The sequence below is a fragment of the Aquarana catesbeiana genome, linkage group LG08, assembly GCF_042186555.1.
Source record: "Aquarana catesbeiana isolate 2022-GZ linkage group LG08, ASM4218655v1, whole genome shotgun sequence".
Taxonomy (NCBI): Eukaryota; Metazoa; Chordata; class Amphibia; order Anura; family Ranidae; genus Aquarana; species Aquarana catesbeiana.
In genome coordinates, this window is record NC_133331.1 from 307,939,917 (window position 1) to 307,961,458 (window position 21,542).

Genomic DNA, 21,542 nt, shown 5'->3' on the forward strand with positions numbered 1-21,542 from the left:
TATAAACTAAGACTTACGAAATTAACATTGTTAAGGCCATCTTGGTACACTTTACACTCGATCTCATCACACATACAGTGAGCAGACGGGGCATCGGACATCTTGCTGCAGCAAACCCCGTTTTGAATTAGCAAACTAATGTCAGAAATCGAGTGAGCTTATCTAAATAGATATATATTCATGTAGATAAGCTCACTCGATTGTTGAAATGAGTTTGGTCATTCAAAACACAGTTTGGTGTAGCAAGATGTCCGCTGCCCCCACCTGCTTACTGTAGATGTGATGAGATTGAGTGTAAGGTGTACCAAGATGGCCTTAACAACGTAGATTTCGCACACCTTACTTTATTTCCGGCGTGCACATGCGCAGTAGTCAGTCGACCAGTTTGTCAGGCAAATTCCTCAGTACACTGACATCAGCCAAGGGATATAGGTGACGTTGTTGCGCCTGCACAGTGCGGCCGGTTTGGAGCTCCAGCTGATTCCACATCACAGGATGTGACGTGGGTTGTACATTCTGCCAGGTTGTCATTTTGTCAGAACACCGGCTCTCCTCGGCTCTTCTATGACTGAATCCTCCATTTTGTTTTACATTGGTGACAGAAGTGATGGTGGAATGGGTTCTGTTTTCTGTCACGGGAAATGTGGTAAAGATAAAATAATATCAGAGTCACATTTTTATATCCCTCTATATTAGGGTTGCCACCTTTTCTTCAAGCCAAACCCGAACACTTTAGCGGCTGCATTTTTTTTGGGGGGGGGGGGGGGTTATTTGCTAATAGATTGTAACCTGGGACACATTTGGTGTGGCTCCACAGCAAACCGTGCACGTGGCTGAATTTTGAGTGCTATGCACGGAATACAGGGGTCAGAAATATTTAATGTACAAAATGCAGGGGTCCGATATGTCCTGGGGAGAGGGCTAGTGCTAGCCGGGGAGGGGGGGTCAGATATGTGCTATAGGGATGCTTTGGGAGGGGACAGAGCTAGAGCTAGCAAGGGGGGGGTCAGATATGTGCTGGGGGGCGCTTTAGGAGGGGAGAGGGCTAGTGCAAGATGGGGGTGGGGGGGTCATATATGTGCTGGAGGGGTGTTTTTAAAGGGGTAGTGTAAGGGGGGGGTAGGGGGTCAGATATGTGCTGGGGGCACTAGGGGGGGTCAGATATGTCCTGGGGGGTGCTTTGGGATGGGAGAGGGCTAGAGCAATGGGAGGGTAGGGGGGTCGGATTTGTGCTGGGTGGCGCTTGGGGGGGTCATATATGTGCTGGGGGGTGCATGGGGGGACAGATATGTGCTGGTGGGGCACTTTGTAGGGGAGAGGGCTAGTGCAAGGGGGGTAGGATATATGCTGGGGGGGTGCTTAGGGGGTTGGATGTGTGCTGGGGGGTGCTTAGGGGGTTGGATATGTGCTGGGGGGTGGGGGTAGGATATGTGCTGGGGGTGTTTGGAAAGGGAGATAGTCCTAGGAGGGGTTGTCAGATTTCAAATCCACTCTCTCCCCTTCCCTCCTTCATCTACAGAGCATAATAAAGACTTTCTACAGACCTGAGATCAGCACATACCTGCTCCCCTTCTCCTCCCTCCTCCTGTGTGTGTATACAGAACTGAAAAGGGGAGGAGCTTTGATTCACTGACACTCTGCTCTGCTGAACCAAGCTGCGGTCAGGGAGAGGGGAGACATCAGATGTCACTCTCGGTGCAGTCTGATGTGAATGATGTGTCTGGGTCAGATGTAAATCCGAACACATCATTCAAAAACCAGACTGTCCGGGAGAAAACCAGATAGGTGACAACCCTACTCTATATGTATATGTAGTATCTGCTCAAGATAAAAGACATCATAGTGACTATGGAGGAAGAGGACGGTCATGATGGGGGTTACTGGGTGTAAAGATAAAATAACATCTTATTACCTCCTTTGCTGCCAGTTTCAGCAATGTATCCTCTCTATTAAGGATGAGACAGCTCTCCTCCACCATCCACACTACATTCTCTGACAGCTCTCCTCCACCATCCACACTACATTCTCCGACAGCTCTCCCCCACCATCCACACTACATTCTCCGACATCTCTCTCCCACCATCCACACTACATTCTCCGACAGCTCTCCTCCACCATCCACACTACATTCTCCGACAGCTCTCCTCCACCATCCACACTACATTCTCCGACAGCTCTCCTCCACCATCCACACTACATTCTCCGACAGCTCTCCTCCCACCATCCACACTACATTCTCCGACAGCTCTCCTCCCACCATCCACACTACATTTTCCGACATCTCTCCTCCCACCATCCACACTACATTCTCCGACAGCTCTCCTCCACCATCCACACTACATTCTCTGACAGCTCTCCTCCACCATCCACACTACATTCTCCGACAGCTCTCCTCCACCATCCACATTAAATTCTCCGACAGCTCTCCTCCACCATCCACACTACATTCTCCCAAAGCTCTCCCCCACCATCCACACTACATTCTCCGACAGCTCTCCTCCCACCATCCACACTACATTCTCCGACAGATCTCCTCCACCATCCACACTACATTCTCCAACACCTCTCCTCCACCATCCACACTACATTCTCCAACAGCTCTCCTCCCACCATCCACACTACATTCTCCGACAGCTCTCCTCCACCATCCACACTACATTCACCAACAGCTCTCCTCCCACCATCCACACTACATTCTCCGACAGATCTCCTCCACCATCCATATTACATTCTCCGACAGCTCTCCCCCAACCATCCACACTACATTCTCCGAGACAGCTCTCCTCCAACCATCCACACTACATTCTCCGAGACAGCTCTCCTCCAACCATCCACACTAAATTCTCTGACAGCTCTCCTCCACCACCCACACTACATTCTCCGACAGATCTCCTCCACCATCCACACTACATTCTCCGAGACAGCTCTCCTCCAACCATCCACACTAAATTCTCTGACAGCTCTCCTCCACCACCCACACTACATTCTCCGACAGATCTCCTCCACCATCCACACTACATTCTCCGACAGATCTCCTCCACCATCCACATTATGTTCTCCGACAGCTCTCCTCCACCATCCACACTACATTCTCCGACAGCTCTCCTCCACCATCCACACTACATTCTCCGACAGCTCTCCTCCCACCATCTACACTACATTTTCCGACAGCTCTCCTCCACTATCCACATTATGTTCTCCGACAGCTCTCCTCCACCATCCACACTACATTCTCCGACAGCTCATCTCCACCATCCACATTACATTCTCCGACAGCTCTCCCCCAACCATCCACACTACATTCTCCGACAGCTCTCCTCCCACCATCCACACTACATTTTCCGACATCTCTCCTCCCACCATCCACACTACATTCTCCGACAGCTCTCCCCCACCATCCACACTACATTCTCCGACAGCTCTCCTCCCACCATCCACACTACATTCTCCGACAGCTCTCCTCCCACCATCCACACTACATTCTCCGACAGCTCTCCTCCCACCATCCACACTACATTCTCCGACAGCTCTCCTCCCACCATCCACACTACATTTTCCGACAGCTCTCCTCCCACCATCTACACTACATTCTCCGACAGCTCTCCTCCACCATCCACATTATGTTCTCCGACAGCTCTCCTCCACCATCCACACTACGTTCTCCGACAGCTCTCCTCCACCATCCACACTACATTCTCCAACAGCTCTCCTCCCACCATCTACACTACATTCTCCGACAGCTCTCCTCCACCATCCACATTATGTTCTCCGACAGCTCTCCTCCACCATCCACACTACATTCTCCGACAGATCTCCTCCACCATCCACACTACATTCTCCGACAGCTCTCCTCCCACCATCCACACTACATTCTCCGACAGCTCTCCTCCCACCATCCACACTACATTCTCGGACAGCTCTCCTCCCACCATCCACACTACATTCTCCGACAGCTCTCCTCCCACCATCCACACTACATTTTCCGACAGCTCTCCTCCCACCATCTACACTACATTCTCCGACAGCTCTCCTCTACCATCCACACTACATTCTCCGACAGCTCTCCTCCACCATCCACACTACATTTTCCGACAGCTCTCCTCCCACCATCTACACTACATTCTCCGACAGCTCTCCTCCACCATCCACACTACATTCTCCGACAGCTCTCCTCCACCATCCACACTACATTCTCCAACAGCTCTCCTCCACCATCCACACTACATTCTCCGACAGATCTCCTCCACCATCCACACTACATTCTCCAACAGCTCTCCCCCACCATCCACACTACATTCTCTGACAGCTCTCCTCCACCATCCACACTACATTCTCCAACAGCTCTCCTCCACCATCCACATTATGTTCTCCGACAGCTCTCCCCCCACCATCCACACTACATTCTCTGACAGCACTCCCCCCACCATCCACACTACATTCTCTGACAGCTCTCCCCCCACCATCCACACTACATTCTCTGACAGCTCTGCTCCTACCATCCACACTACATTCCCTGGCTTGGGCAGACCTCCCAATACACAGCAACAAGTTAGCCCACCTCCCCATAAACACAAAAGGGTATGAGAGGGAGGGCTTTCCTTGTCCGATGTACTCCAATCTCCCCTCACAACAGCCAAGGAGACATCAGTTTACAAAAATGAAAGGAAAACAAAATCTTTATTACAAATATAAAAAAAAAATCGCAAATTATCGTAGATTGCTTACATTGATAATCCCCATACCTATAAGCACACATAATTTATTCATATCTTACAGAGAAATCACATATATATTGGCACATAAATGTTTATAGACATACAGATAGTAGAGTCAAGCAAATGCCACTTTTTCATATATTTAAACTCATCACATCTAGAGATTATTATAGATTTCCATAAAGATCCAGAGATTACCAAATACTATTTCAAGGAGAAATCTCCTTCTGACATAACTTTAGTTTGTTTTTCCAGAAATAAACACTTCCAAAAAGTTGTTATACTGTGATCTCTGGCATTCTGGCCCGCAATCGTGAATGTGACGCCATAACATCATGCCGCACGGTGACGTCATCCCGCATAGCAGGCAATGTCACCTCCATGTCACCGACATGGACATTGCACTGTCCATTCAAGCCCAACCAACTGAGGTAGAAGGGCAAAAATCTGAAAGCCCGCACTCGTGTCCAGTACCACCCAACATACTGGGCCAGGGGGCAGACCTCCCAAAATGCAGCCACAAGTAAGCCAGCCCACCCATAACCATAACATTAGATTATTTTTAAACCCTTCTAAAAAGGCTTTACAATTAGATGGGTCATTTAGATAAATGGGGATACCACAAAGTGGGGGGCAGAAATTGTAGCAGGCACATCTCACCATTAGAGTTTCCAAAAAATACAAGAAGCCAAAAGAAGATATCGGCCCACCAGTAAAAACCATTGTACATTTGTAAAAATAAAAACAGGCAGGTGCCTCTGATGTCTAATTAGACTTACTTGTAAAACATTTCAAACAGTCTGATCTCACTGAGGACGCAGTGCTGTGTGTGTTCTCTGATGTGCAATGAGGTTTCCTTTCATGGTGAAAGATTTCCCGCACTCTGTGCATGAATAAGAACGCTCACCTCGTGTGAACTCTCTGGTGTGTAACAAGATCTCCTTTACGAAAGAAAGACTTTCCGCATTCAGTACATGAAAAAGGACGCTCCCCTGTGTGTCTTCTCTGGTGTATATTAAGGCCTTCTTTTTGAGTGAAAGATTTCCCACACTCTGTACATGAATAAGGACGCTCACCCGTGTGACTTCTCTGATGCTTAACAAGCTCTCCTTTCAGAGTGAAAGATTTCCCGCACTCCGAACATGAATAAGGACGCACACCCGTGTGAATTCTCTGGTGTGTAGCAAGATCTCCTTTATGAAAAAAAGATTTTCTGCACTCAATACATGAAAAAGGACGCTCCCCCGTGTGTCTTCTCTGGTGTATAATAAGGCCTTCTTTTTGAGTGAAAGATTTTCCGCACTCCGAACATGAATAAGGACACTCACCTGTGTGTATTCTCTGGTGTTTAACATAGCTTATTTTATATTTGAAAGTTTTCCCGCACTCTGAACATGAATATGGGTGTTCACCAGTATGAATTTTCTGGTGTTCAACAAGGGTTCCTTTCATTCGGAAAGATTTTCCGCACTCTGAACATGAATAAGAACGCTCACCTGTGTGAATTCTTTCATGTTCAACAAGGTTTCCTTTCAGTGCAAAAGATTTTCCGCACTCTGAACATGAATAAGGACGCTCAACTGTGTGAATTCTTTGGTGAGTCCGAATGGCTCCTTTCTGAAAGAAAGATTTCCCACACTCTGAACATGAATAGGGGCGCTCACCTGTGTGAATTCTCAGGTGCTGCACGAGGCTTCCTTTCAGAGTGAACGATTTTCCGCACTCTGAACATGAATATGGACGCTCACCTGTGTGAATTCTTTGGTGAGTCTGAAGGTCTCCTTTCTGAAAGAAAGATTTCCCGCACACTGAACATGCATAGGGACGCTCACCCGTGTGTATTCTCTGGTGCTGCACAAGGTTTCCTTTCCGGTTGAAAGATTTCCCGCACTCTGAACACTCATAGGGACGCTCACCCGTGTGAATTCTCTGGTGCTTTGTAAGTACTCCCTTCTGAGTGAAAGATTTCCCACACACTGAACATGAGAATAGATTGTCACCTCGGTGAGCTCCTTCATGGGGTGAGGAAGATTCCTCGGGATTAGAAGGATCTGTTGATCGATCTGCAGTGTGAGATCTTACATGGATATTTACAATCATAGTATGTGATTGATGAGAAGATTCCCCCTGATCAGAGGGATCCATTGATGTCTCCGGACAGGAAGGTCTGTGATGTATATTTTGTGTATTTGGATTTCCTCCTGGAGGATCCTGTGTGATGACATTATCTTCTGACTTACAATCAGCAGATAATAGAAGATGTCTCTCCGAGGAATTCCTGACGTCACATTCATCTGATGGAAAACAAGGTTTAAATCAATGCCAAATAACTTGATATTGAGGAATGGAGATAGACCTTTCATATGGTATACAGTATCTCCTCCTCGTTTGGTGGGAACATGACGTTATATTGGGGAATGGAGATGGACCTTTCACGTCATTTGTTAGGGACAATGTTCCTGTAACAAATCGCACTCCGAAAATATACCAAAAAAGGGAGGAAAGCCTGTAAATCAATTTATTAAAAGCAGTAAAAAAGTAGTAATGGACTCACATCAGGGTGATCCTGAGAATGTTGCAAATTGATGACGAAACATGTAGGGTGGGACTTCTGGGCAACATCATTTTCACTGATTGCAAAGCACGGTTGCTATCATGGGTCTTACACTTCCTGCTTTTCTTGTATGGTGGTTATAATGTCTTTTTATATGAGCGTGCATTACTACTTTTTTATTGGTTTTAATAAATTGATTTACACTATATGAGGCTCTTCCTCCCTTCCTGAATGGTTTCTACCATAGTGCCTATACTTACTTGTGTTGATAGGTGGAGACATTTCTTCCTGTTCACTTTTCATAATCATCCCAACCTCCTCCGTGGATGGCTGAACAGCCCCCACATACGTCTCTACTTCTTCCTCTTTAACCTCAGCTTTTATATTAATCTGTTCTTCACCCTAAACCCCAAAATAATGGAAAACATCTATTAGAGCTGAACTCCAGGCAGATATAAAAGAAACAAATGACAGCAGCTCTTTATTCCCCAATACATTATTACATTTTTTTTTTTATACAAGCAGTGCAAGTACCTGAATGTGACTTGGTATCAGTCTCTCTCAGTCCTTGTAAGGTAGAGCTCGGAATGGGAGCTCTGCTGCACTGTTAACAAGGTACATGCTGACAGGAGGAGAGAGCAGATGAACTCATCAGTCTGCTGTTTCTCCTTTGCAGTGAGGCTGCACCCACACTGCAAGAGATAGCGGCTTGTTTAGTCTAGGGGAGAGAAGAAGCACTTTTACTTCCTCTGCTCCTACCTGATGATGGTGAGGAATGTTATGATCTTCCCGTTCGGAATTCTGGGAATACAGAGGACGGGGACATCTCTCTGGTGGGTTCCCAATACTGGATCCATCTGTAGGAAACACACATACTGACTGAATACATTATTTCTATGTGTTTATCAGATGATGGGGGATCTAGGGGGAGCCTCCTTACTGCTCTCTCCTTTACAATAAAGTTTCCTCTTACCCGGTGATGTGAGGGGCGGCTGATTCTCCATCATGACGTCCTTGTAGAGATCCTTGTGTCCGTCTAAATACTCCCACTCCTCCATGGAGAAATAGACAGTGACATCCTGACACCTTATAGGAACCTGACACACACAATGATACAGTCACCATCCAGACACATCCCTTGTCTGTTACTGGATAATGTCCCAGAATTCCCGGCACCGCTCACCTCTCCTGTCAGCAGCTCCATCATCTTGTTGGTGACTTCTAGAATCTTCTTCTTGCTGTTGCTCTCAAGATTCAGGAAGGTCCGTGGAGGCACAGGTATGGGGTTTTGTCTTTGTCTCCTGGTAGATAAGCGGGGACTTTTCCTTTTTGTAATATTCCCAAGAGATGTTTTCATAACTACAGCACAGTCCTGTGATATACAGCAATAAATATAATATTAAAACCCTCCTCACCTCTCTGGACAGGATTCAGCCTTATTACTAGAGATAAAAGTATTGTCAAGTGATCTCCCAGAATCCTTCTCACCTCTCCAGTCAGGAGGCAGATGATCTCCAGGGTGAGGTTTAATATAACCTCATCTTTTCTTAATTTTTCATCATTCAAGGTCTGCTGATTCTCCATCATGACGTCCTTGTAGAGATCCTTGTGTTCTTCTAAATACTCCCACTCCTCCATGGAGAAATAGACAGTGACATCCTGACACCTTATAGGAACCTGACACACACAATGATACAGTCACCATCCAGACACATCCCTTGTCTGTTACTGGATAATGTCCCAGAATTCCCAGCACCGCTCACCTCTCCTGTCAGCAGCTCTATTATCTTATTGGTGACTTCTAGAATCTTCTCATTGCTTCTCTTAGGTTTCAGGGAATGAGGTGAAGGCACTCTTATGGTTAAATGGTTACCAGACTTCACAGGAGGAAAACTCTGCATTGAAAGAGCAACAATAATGTCATGTGACCTCCCAGAATCCTCCTCACCTCTCCGGTCAGGTCTGTGTTTTATTAATAGAGATAAGAGTGATGTCATGTGACCTCCCAGAATCCTCCTCACCTCTCCGGTCTGGTCTGTGTTTTATTAATAGAGATAAGAGTGATGTCATGTGACCTCCCAGAATCCTCCTCACCTCTCCAGTCAGCTCTGTGTTTTATTAATAAAGATAAGAGTGATGTCATGTGACCTCCCAGAATCCTCCTCACCTCTCCAGTCAGCTCTGTGTTTTATTAATAAAGATAAGAGTGATGTCATGTGACCTCCCAGAATCCTCCTCACCTCTCCGGTCAGCAGGTAGATGATCTCCAGGGTGAGGTTTAATATCCTCTCAGTCATGTGACTCGGGTCCTCCTCCATCCTCATTGATGTGATCCATACAAGACCTTGATCCCTGTAGACAGAGCGGCCGCACTGGTCATTATAACTCATAGACAAGCAGAGAATCATTTTAAACCCTCCTTCCAAAAGTGAGGGAGGTTTACAACTGTGTCAGTAAATACCAAATATATTCAACAACAAAACCACGAGTGCCTGAAAGACTAAAAAATATAACGGAAAATTGTTACCAAATACTTACCGTAATTTTCCTTTCCTGGCTCGGCATAGTGCCATCACTGCAGGGTCAAGGGGGCAGAGTTTACCCACAGTGATGGCCGACCCTAAGTTGGTGTGTTTTAACTTAACTTTATTATTCAGTTAGTGAGAAGTTCTATTTTTAGAGCCATCGTATGTCCATATAGATGGATAGATGGCTCCATGTTTAGGTTATATATCTATACTGTTTATAATATCCATTTATGTGTGTATTAGCATCTGCTGGAGATAAAAGACATCATAGTGACTATGGAGGAAGAGGACGGACATGACGGAGGGATTACTGGGTGTAAATATAAAATAAATCTTATTACCTCCTCAGCTGCCAGCTTTTGTCTTTACTTCCTCCCAACTCACCTTTCACCCGGAACTTTCTGTTTATATGACTACATCACTTCCTGCCTGTTACTACATCATTTCCTGTCTATACCTTATATCACTTCCTGTCTGTGCATTTTGAACTGGGATCACCACCTTGTGTTAAATATAAATACTGCAAGAGCTGCAATGTTCACTGGTGGTGGTGTATTGAAGTGCTGACTGTTGACCCTGTTTTAATGTTTGTAACTTTATTATAAAAATTTAAATAAAAAGAATTTAAAAAAAAATATATAATATATATACTGCAGTCTACAATGTGCCTGCTGCCGTACCATCCATTAATCTATTATCAAACCCAAAGTTAAATGACAATGCCATATCTTATTGTTGCAGATCCCATGTTTGGGACTATACACCTTGGGCTCTAAAGCTCCTTGTTATATTCTATATTGCCTAATGGCAGTTACAAATTACAGTCACACTAATTTGTATACTGTGACACAACTGCCATCCGGGCCAATTCTGACACTTTGTTCCCACTGTACATGTAAAAATCTACCTTTTTTTGCTAGAAAATTACTTAAAACTCCCAAACATTATGTATATTTTTATTAGCAGAGGCCCTATAGAATAAAATGGTGGGTGTTGCAATTTTTTATGTCACACGGTATTTGCGCAGCAGTTTTTGAAACGCAATTTTCTTGGAAAAAAAAACTCTCCCCCACCATCCACACTACATTCTCCAACAGCTCTCCTCCACCATCCACACTACATTCTCTGACAGTTCTCCTCCACCATCCACACTACATTCTCTGACAGATCTCCTCCACCATCCACACTACATTCTCTGACATCTCTCCTCCACCATCCACACTACATTCTCCAACAGCTCTCCTCCACCATCTACATTACATTCTCCGACAGATCTCCTCCACCATCCACACTACATTCTCCAACAGCTCTCCTCCCACCATCTACACTACATTCTCCGACAGCTCTCCTCCCACCATCCACACTACATTCTCCGACAGCTCTCCTCCCACCATCCACACTACATTCTCTGACAGCTCTCCACCACCATCCACACTACATTCTCCTACAGCTCTCCTCCACCATCCACACTACATTCTCCTACAGCTCTCCTCCACCATCCACACTACATTCTCTGACAGGTCTCCTCCACCATCCACACTACATTCTCCAACAGCTCTCCTCCACCATCCACACTACATTCTCCGACAGCTCTCCTCCACCATCCACACTACATTCTCCAACAGCTCTCCTCCACCATCCACACTACATTCTCTGACAGGTCTCCTCCACCATCCACACTACATTCTCCAACAGCTCTCCTCCACCATCCACACTACATTCTCCGACAGCTCTCCTCCACCATCCACACTACATTCTCTGACAGCTCTCCTCCACCATCCACACTACATTCTCTGACAGCTCTCCTCCACCATCCACACTACATTCTCCGACAGATCTCCTCCACCATCCACACTACATTCTCCAACAGCTCTCCTCCACCATCCACACTACATTCTCCGACAGCTCTCCTCCACCATCCACACTACATTCTCCGACAGATCTCCTCCACCATCCACACTACATTCTCCGACAGCTCTCCTCCACCATCCACACTACATTCTCCGATAGCTCTCCTCCACCATCCACACTACATTCTCCGACATCTCTCCTCCACCATCCACACTACATTCTCCGACAGCTCTCCTCCACCATCCACACTACATTCTCCGACAGCTCTCCCCCCACCATCCACACTACATTCTCTGACAGATCTCCTCCCACCATCCACACTACATTCTCGGACAGCTCTCCTCCACTATCCACACTACATTCTCCGACAGCTCTCCCCCCACCATCCACACTACATTCTCTGACAGATCTCCTCCCACCATCCACACTACATTCTCGGACAGCTCTCCTCCACTATCCACACTACATTCTCCGACAGCTCTCCCCCCACCATCCACACTACATTCTCTGACAGATCTCCCCCCACCATCCACACTACATTCTCCGACAGCTCTCCTCCACTATCCACACTACATTCTCTGACAGCTCTCCTCCACCATCCACACTACATTCTCCGACAGCTCTCCCCCCACCATCCACACTACATTCTCCGACAGCTCCCCTCCACCTTCCACACTACATTCTCCCACAGCACTTCTCCACCATCCGCACAGCTTGTGTGATAGATTTTGACATTTCTGATGATGATCTGTTAGTGGAAAAGAAAAAGTATGCCAGACCTAACATTACTAAGCATAGGAAAAGGCAACATGATAGAGAGGATATGGCAGATGGGGCGGTGCATTATCACAATCCCAGATATATATGAAGAAGTACAGGAGTTTACACAAACTGAACTCCATGAGCTGGCAAAACAATACAAAACAAAGGTCTGGGGAGCCCCTATTGAGTTGGCTCCTATGCTTGTGGGATGAAGGGGTGAACAGTGCCGTTTTGTCAGGTAAGGAAGCAGTGGCTATGGGAGCGTTAACCCATCCATGATCCACAATTGCGTCAGGCAATGCAAAAAGCCAGAGAGTTTAGTGTGAATTTTTCACTGTTGGACCTCGTGAAAGATGGAATAGTCCGAGTATACGCTAGTCCTACTGACCTGGAAAATACCACTGGAGATCAAGAGGAGAGGGTATTTCCAGGTTACGCGAGATGGGTTGTATAACCAGATTAAATATGTTTCCAAAATGGATGGGTCCAGATATAGAACCCTTTACGTCTGCTCTGTGCTCTAAGCTGATGACGTTTGCGCCATTTAATCATCTCAGGGATCCTTTATTGTCCTTGCTGGGAGACCTTGGATTAAACAGCAAGATTCATGAAGCCACAACCCTTTTAAGCCAGTTAGGGGAGCTAGAAGAGACTAAAACAAAACCTGTCAGGGCAGTAGATAAGATCAAGGCCAGACAGGAAGAATACAAGCAGAAAAGAACAGAGAAGAATAGGAATGTGGTGGAGAAGACAGGAGATGAAGAGAAAACCAGGCTAGTTATCTTTAGGAAATAAATGTGGGTGGACCTAAAGTAGAGATAGATGGTATTTCTACTGCAGAAATGCTCAAAAGGTGGAAACATTTAGTAGGGAAAACCGTCAGGGTTAGAAACACTACTCCTAGTGAAGATAACATCAGCCTAGACTTAGACAAAACAGAATAGACCCCTCCTGTTAGCCCCAAACCAATTCCCAAAACTGAACATGGACCCAAACTCAAATCCCTTTATCCTGGGGAGGAATTAGAAAGAATCAGAAAAGGGTATTGGGAGGTTCCTTATCCTTTATGAAGGGAAGGTGAGTCTCCTGTAATAGCAGTGAGGGCAGTGACAGCAGGAGACAGCACCTGTCACTGTATGGTTAGGATGTCATCTTCTCCTACACATGTAATGGCTTTAGTTGATAGCGGAGCTGAAGTTACACTTTTGCAAGGAAATCCTTCCCATCACAAAAGAAAATTGATTTATGTAGAAGGTTTGGGAGGGCAAACCACACCGGCATTTAGGATACGGGTGAAATTGGCTATTGGCAAGGGATCAAGATTTATGACAAATGTTTTGCTATCAGAGTTACCCGAAAATATTCTTGGGATGGATGTACTTCAAGGTCACTCAATTCAGACTGAAAGGGGTACATTCACATTCGGGTATCCTGATAAAGCTTATCTGGTTAGGGCATTGAAGGCTGTGGTCAGAGGTCATGCAAAATGGACCCCTGTCTACATTCCTCCACCAGAGATGCCAGTCTGTCTCAAGCAGTACAAATTTCCTGGAGGCCACAAAGAAATTGGGGAGACTATTCAAGAACTGTTGAGAGAAGGGATCCTTAGACTGTAAGTCCTTTCTCGTCTCTGGTGTTCCCAGTAAAGAAACCTGATGGGACATAGAATGACTGGTGCTTACAGAGGTCTAAACAAAGTGGCACCTCCATTGAAGTCAGCTGTACCGGATATGATCTCAATTGCTGAGAAAATTGTTAAAGAGGCAGGAGAATATCATGCTGTGATAGACCTGGCTAATGCTTTCTTTTCAGTTTTGATAGACTCAGAGTGTCAAGACCAGTTTGCTATGGTGTGGGATGGCCGCCAGTACACTATCACTGTCCTTCCGCAAGGCTATCTTCATTCTCAAATCTCAAATGATTTGTCATGGACTGATTGCCCGAGATTTAATACTCTGAATTTAAAAGTCGCTGTTTCACTACATTGATGACATCATGATCTCTGGGACAAAAGAAGATGTAAATGAAGCACTGCACCTGCCGATACAGCACTTGGAGTACAGAGGATGGGCTATCAACAGAGACAAAGTCCAAGGAACTGCCACAGAGGTGAAATTCCTGGAAATGATGTGGACTTGGTCACAGAGGAAAATTCCAGAGACAGTTGTGCAAACTATCCAGGTGCTTTCCCCCCCTACTACCAAAAAGGAGGCACAGAAGTTCATTGGAGTTGTGGGATTCTGGAGATCGTTCATCCCACATCTTGGACTGATTGTGAGACCTATAATGTTACCAGGAAAAAGACTGAGTTCTCATAGGGTTCAGAGCAGTGAATCGCATTCCTTGCCGCTAAAGAAGCCATTTTGCAGCATCAGGGATTGGGACCCGTGAGACAAGGAGTACCATTTTAGCTGGATGTAGTGGAGCAGGAAGGTACCATATCTTGGAGTCTGTGACAGCCAAATAAAAAGAAAGGACTGAGAGCAATACCCATTGGATTTTGGTCCAAACAAGTGACGGGGGCACAGAAGAGATAAACGCCCGTAGAGAAGCACCTGTTTGGGGCCTACACAGCACTTCAACATGTAGAGACCACTACAGGAAAGGACACAGTCACCACACATACTGCATTGACAATAGCAGGATAGGTGAGAGATAATGGACTGACCATTAGGGCAGCTGTAGCCCAGAACCAGACACTGATGAAATGGAAGTAGTACCTTAAAGAAAGAGGGGGTATTGCAGCTGGGGATGTCAGTGACATTTCAAAACAGTTGGCAGGGCTTGTTACTTTTACCAGAACCCAGCCAGAAGACATTCCAGTGCTGCAGTCATCCCTCATTTAAGAGGCTCCACCCTTTGAGTCTCTGTCAAAAGACATAAAAGATTCAGCGTGGTTCACTGATGGTTCTGCCATAGTTACCTTGCCCAGGCGCCAATGGACAGCAGCAGCCTACAACACACAGTACAGACACAGTCCTGCAGGAGACCGGAATTGGAGGATCCAGTCAGTATGCAGAGTTAAAAGCTGTAGTGATGACTCTTCAGGAGGATCCTTCTTCCCATGTCACTACACTATCTACAATGACAGCTGGGCAGTTTTTAAAGGACTGACAACTTGGATGCCCACGTGGAAATCCAATGAATGGATGATTTATGGAAAGGTGATGTGGGGAGGCAAGGAAGTCTGGGACTATATATGGAAGGAAGCTCACTCCCGCACCATAAAAGTGGGGCATGTTGACGCACATGTGCCCCTAGTTCCAGACTTTAAAAACTATAACAGAGTTGCAGATGAAATTGCCAAAGTGAAGGCAGTTGTGCCAATTGATCCTGTCTTGAATTTGGCCAACTGGGCCCACAACCAATCTGGACATTTGGGGCAGAAAGCAACATATGAATGGGCACAGCAGAGAGGATTGCCTATATCAATGGACATGCTAAAGACTGTAATAGGGAACTGTACATTGTGTGGAGAAGTGCAACAATGGCTATTGCAAAAGTACTCCACCGGGTAGATTAAGAGGGGTGAGAGGCCCACAGAGATCTGGCAGATTGACTTCATCGGTCCCCTGCCCCGGGCAAACAATGGACGGAGATATTGTTGTACTGCAGTGGACACCTATTCAGGACTTTTGCTTGTTCATCCTTGCAAATGTGCAGATTAAGCCGCAATGTTTCAACTGCTCCAGAAACTTGTTGCTTATGGTTGTCCCAAACAGGTCCAAAATGATAATGGCTCACACTTCACCGAATCAACAGTACAGCAGTGGGCCAAAGATTCTGAAGTGTACTGATTGTGCCACATCCCATACCATACACAGGCAGCTGGTTTGATTGAAAGATACAATGAGCTATTGAAGGACCAGATACACAAACTTTCACCCACACATACACTAAGGGGGTGGGATTGGGTCCTCACACAGGCAGTCATGTTGTTAAATTCTAGGCCAATAGCCAAAAGCACACCATATGAGAGGATGGTAGGGGCTGGGGCACAGATTCCACGGCTGGAGTGCAGAGTTCAGTATTTATGTAAGGTACCTGAAAGAACAGGGCTTAACAGATACCATGTTACTGCTTCCCATGACATAGAAACCAAGATTGACGTATCTGAAACTGAAGCCTATCTAGAATGAGAGGGAATCCGGCAGGAAGGTTTGAAGTTATATTTGCATTGGCAGATGAGCTTCAAGACAGTGGTTGGGACTCGGACTAGTTAGTGGATACTTCTTAGCAAGAGTGGAAAGTGAGGCTACATAACATCAAACCTTCCAAAATAAACAGCAGTGATCTTCTGGGAAATATCAGTATATTTACTCTCCTCCCTATTGATGTTCTTTGGGAGGGGCAGAAGAGGATAGAAGCAGGTGGCAAAGTATTAGTCAGATATCCAGGCAAGAAGCCAGTTAGAGTAGAGATTGTAGCTGAAGGGCCGGGATCTACTGTTTATGTATTATTAGAAGGAACAGATAATCTGCTTTGTTTTCCACTCCACATGCTGTCTCTGATTTGATGCATAGAAAGACCAGAGAAAAGTGATGGACAGAATAAAGGAAGACAACAAGAGCTGTGGAGAGCAAGGCCTTTAATGTATTACAAGCCTGGACTTGTTTCTAAAGAACTTTAGAACGGACTTTCTAATGAACAAAAAACTGAAGTTCCTTCTCAGTGACTGAAATATTAGAGGGGTTGCATTCAAGGAAAATTAATGTGTAGAATGAGTTGTTAGTAATGAAGAGATTTTCTGTGTGTAGTCTGAGAGAAAAATCAAGGGCGGAATATGTTGTGTTTGACATGAGTGTATTATATATATAAAATATAAAAATATAAAATGTATTATTTTCTCCATCAGACTACTTTTCACAGAAACAGAAATCAGGTTTTGTTTTAGGCTGTTTCTCAAACTAATGTTTTGGTAATGAATACATAGGCTGTCCTCCAACAGTGGGAACTGTTGATAGTTTCAGCAGTCCATTGTCTCTACAGCTACAGTAAACAGGTATGTTTTCTGTTGTTTGGTAACTATGGTAAACGGCCTGACACATAAAAGGGGTTGTCAGGCATAAGCTAGGAGGACTCTTAATGCTTTAACACCAAAAGACTCATCTGTAACCAGCCATTGAAGAAAAAGATGCTTTCGCCTGATTCTCCAATAACTACCAACTGAGTCCTCGTTGTCACTGGAGATCACGAATACAGTACCAGAGTTAATTAACTTTTAAGTGTATTTCTACTGTTACAGACCATAGGCTATTTATTTGCTAGGCACTTTGCTTGTCATAGATATCTGTCAGCTTCCTTGCCTATACCGCAAAGTAACCTTGCTAGATAGATGCAAGCAAAACACAGCTCTCCTCCATCATCCACACTACATTCTCTGGCTTGGGCAGACCTCCTAAGCAACAAGTTAGCCCATCTTCCCATAAACACAAAAGGGCTTTTGAGATGCTTTCCTTGCAGGGCGTACTCAAATGAGACCCCACAAAAGGAAGCGCTTCCCTCAGAACATCCAGGAGACATCCGTTTACAAAAATGAATTAAAAAGAAAATCTTTATTACAAATAAAAAAATCGCAAATTACCGTAAATTGCTTACATTGATAATCCCCATAAGCACAAATACATTTTATTCATATCTTACAGAGAAATCACATATGTATTGGCACATAAATGTTTATAGCCATACAGATAGTAGAGTAAAGCAAATGCCACTTTTTCATATATTTAAACTCATCACATCTAGAGACTGCTATAGATTTCCATAAAGGTCCAGAGATTACCAAATACTATTTTAAGGAGAAATCTTCTTCCATTGTCCATCGGAGATAACTTTAGTTTGTTTTTCCAGAAATAAACACTTCCAAAATGCTGTCATACTGTGATCTCTGGCATTCCGACCCGCGATCGTGACGCCATAACATCATGCCGCATGGCGACGTCATCCCGCATAGCAGGCGATGTCACCTCCATGTCACCACCGACATGGACATTGCACTGTCCATTCAAGCCCAACCAATTGAGTTAGAAGGGCAAAAATCTGAAAGCCTGCACTTGTGTCAACCCAACATACTGGGCCAGGGGGCAGACCTCCCAAAATGCAACCACAAGTTAGCCAGTCCCCCCCCCCCCCCCCCCATAACATTAGATTATTTTTCCAGAATTAAACCCTTCCAAAAAGGGTTTACAATTAGATGCCTCATTTAGATAAATGGGGATACCACAAAGTGGGGGCAGAAATTGTAGCAGGCACATCTCACCATTGGAGTTTCTAAAAAATACAAGAAGCCAAAAGAAGACCAGTAAAAACCATTGCACATTTGTAAAAATAAAAATAGGCAGGTGCCTCTGATGTCTAATTAGACTTCTTTTACTTGTAAAACTTTTCAAACAGTCTGATGACACTGAGGACGCAGTGCCGAGTGTGTTCTCTGATGTGCGACAAGGTTTCCTTTCATGGTGAAAGATTTCCCGCACTCTGTGCATGAATAAAAATGCTTACCTCGTGTGAACTCTCTGGTGTGTAACAAGATCTCCTTTATCAATGAAATATTTTCCACATTCAATACATGAAAAAGGATGCTCATCCGTGTGTCTTTTGATGCTTAACAAGCTCTCCTTTCACAGAGAAAGATTTCCCACACTCCAAACATGAATAAGGACGCTCACGCGTGTGTATTCTCTGGTGTGTAACATAGCCTCTTTTATAACCGAAAGTTTTCCCGCACTCTGAACATGAATATGGATGCTCACCATAATGAATTTTCAGGTGTTCAACAAGGTTTCCTTTCAGTGTGAAAGATTTTCCGCACTCCGAACACGAATAAGGACGCTCACCCGTGTGAATTCTCTGGTGTTTAACAAGGTCTCCTTTCAGAGTGAAAGATTTCCCGCACTCTGTGCATGAATAAGGACGCTCACCCGTGTGAATTCTCTGATGTTTATCAAGGTCTCCATTTTGAATGAAAGATTTCCCGCACTCTGTGCATGAATAAGGACGTTCCCCCGTGTGAATTCTCTGGTGATGAATAAGTGATCCTTTCCGAGTGAAACATTTCCCGCACTCTGAACATGAGAATAGATTGTCACCTCGGTGATCTCCTTCATGGGGTGAGGAAGATTCCTCGGGATTAGAAGGATCTGTTGATCGATCTGCAGTGTGAGATCTTACATGGATATTTACAATCATAGTATGTGATTGATGAGAAGATTCCCCCTGATCAGAGGGATCCATTGATGTCTCCGGACAGGAAGGTCTGTGATGTATATTTTGTGTATTTGGATTTCCTCCTGGAGGATCCTGTGTGATGACATTATCTTCTGACTTACAATCAGCAGATAATAGAAGATGTCTCTCCGAGGAATTCCTGACATCACATCCATCTGTTGGAAAACAAGGTATAAATTAATGTAAGAATGTCAGTAGATCACAAATAACTGGAGATTTAGCTCTTCCTCCAGACCAATGCAATACGTTAAAATGTCAGAAGTGGGTACAAATGTACCATCAAAATATGAAAACAAACTAGTTTAAAGATAAAAAACACTCAAAATGTCATACTGGGGAACATTGCTTTCTGCATTAATGGCAGATAGGGGGCGTAATAGAGATATCACAAAATGTTTTAGCCACATCATTTTGTGGAAACATGACATAATTAAGGAATGGAGATGGACCTTTCATATGGTGTACAGTATCTCCTCCTCATTTGTTGGGAATATGACATTATATTGAGGAATGGAGATGGACCTTTCATATTGTGTACAGTATCTCCTCCTCATTTGTTGGGAACATGACATTATATTGAGGAATGGAGATGGACCTTTCATATGGTGTACAGTATCTCCTCCTCATTTGTTGGGAACATGATGTTATATTAAAGCTTGGAAAGCACGTTTGCCATCTTGGGTCTGACACTTCATGTTTGTTTTTCTTGTATGGTGGTTATGATGTTTTTTTTATGTGAGTGCATTACTACTTTACTGTTAATTAAATTGATTTACACTATATATGGCTCTTCTCCTTTTCCTTCCTGAACGAACGTTTTTTACCATGGTGTCCGTTACTTACTTGTGTTGATAGGTGGAGACATTTCTTCCTTTTCATTTTTCATAATCATCCCAACCTCCTCCATGGATGGCTGATCACCCCCCACATACGTCTCTACTTCTTCCTCTTTAACCTCAGCTTTTATATTAATCCGTTCTTCACCCTAACCCCAAAATAATAGAAAACATCTATTAACCACTTCAGCCCCGGAAGATTTTACCCCTTCCTGACCAGAGCACTTTTTAAAATTTGGCACTGCGTCGCTTTAACTGGTAATTGTACGGTCATGCAATGCTGTACCCAAACCAAATTTACGTCCTTTTTCTCCCACAAATAGAGCTTTCTTTTGGTGGTATTTGATCACCTCTGCGGTTTTTATTTTTTGCGATATAAATGAAAAAAGACTTCTTAAAAAATATTTTCTACTTTTTGTTATAAAAAGATACAATAAACAAAATTTTAGTCATACATTTAGGCCAAAATGTATTCAGCCACATGTCTCGGTAAAAAAAAAATTCAATAAGCGTATATTTATTGGTTTGCGCAAAAGTTATAGCGTCTACAAACTAGGGTACGTTTTCTGTAATTTACGCAGCTTTTAGTTTATGACTGCCTAGCTCATTTCTTGAGGTGATAAAATGGCAGGGCAGTACAAACCCCCCAAATGACCCCATTTTGGAAAGTAGACACTCCAAGGAATTTGCTGAGATGCATATTGAGCCCATTGAATATTTTATTTTTTGTCACAAGTGATTGAAAAATGAAAAAAAAATATTAATTTTTTTACACAAAGTTGTTACTGAAATTATATTTATTACACCTATTACACCCATTAATTACACCTCAAAATACATTCTGCTGCTTCTCCTGAGTACGGGGATACCACATGTGTGGGACTTTTAGGGAGTCTAGCCGCGTGCAGGACCCTGAAAACCAATCACTAAAACATTGCAGTTAAAAAAATACAGTAAAACAGAGAAGAACAATAGAGAGAGAACAATAGAGAGAGAAAAACAATAAAATGACTAATTTTGGCTTTTTTGATTTTAAATATTATATATTTATGTTTTGTTATTCGAAACC

The 21,542-nt window shown here is 44.3% G+C and overlaps 1 protein-coding gene across 1 annotated transcript in view; it reads right to left on the reverse strand.

Moving 5' to 3' along the window:
* Positions 1–4,660: 4,660 nt before the first annotated feature.
* LOC141106917 (uncharacterized) overlaps positions 4,661–21,542 on the reverse strand; it is a 40,755-nt gene continuing 23,873 nt past the window's right edge. Inside the window, 14 exon segments of the mRNA XM_073597847.1 lie at positions 4,661–5,623; positions 5,625–7,009; positions 7,530–7,671; positions 8,029–8,126; positions 8,243–8,366; positions 8,453–8,641; positions 8,758–8,946; positions 9,033–9,164; positions 9,510–9,621; positions 10,139–10,198; positions 12,338–12,396; positions 18,802–18,887; positions 18,998–19,792; positions 20,481–20,622. Coding sequence (XP_073453948.1) covers positions 5,378–5,623; positions 5,625–7,009; positions 7,530–7,671; positions 8,029–8,126; positions 8,243–8,366; positions 8,453–8,641; positions 8,758–8,946; positions 9,033–9,164; positions 9,510–9,621; positions 10,139–10,198; positions 12,338–12,396; positions 18,802–18,887; positions 18,998–19,792; positions 20,481–20,622 — 3,759 coding nt within the window. The 3' untranslated portion in view covers positions 4,661–5,377.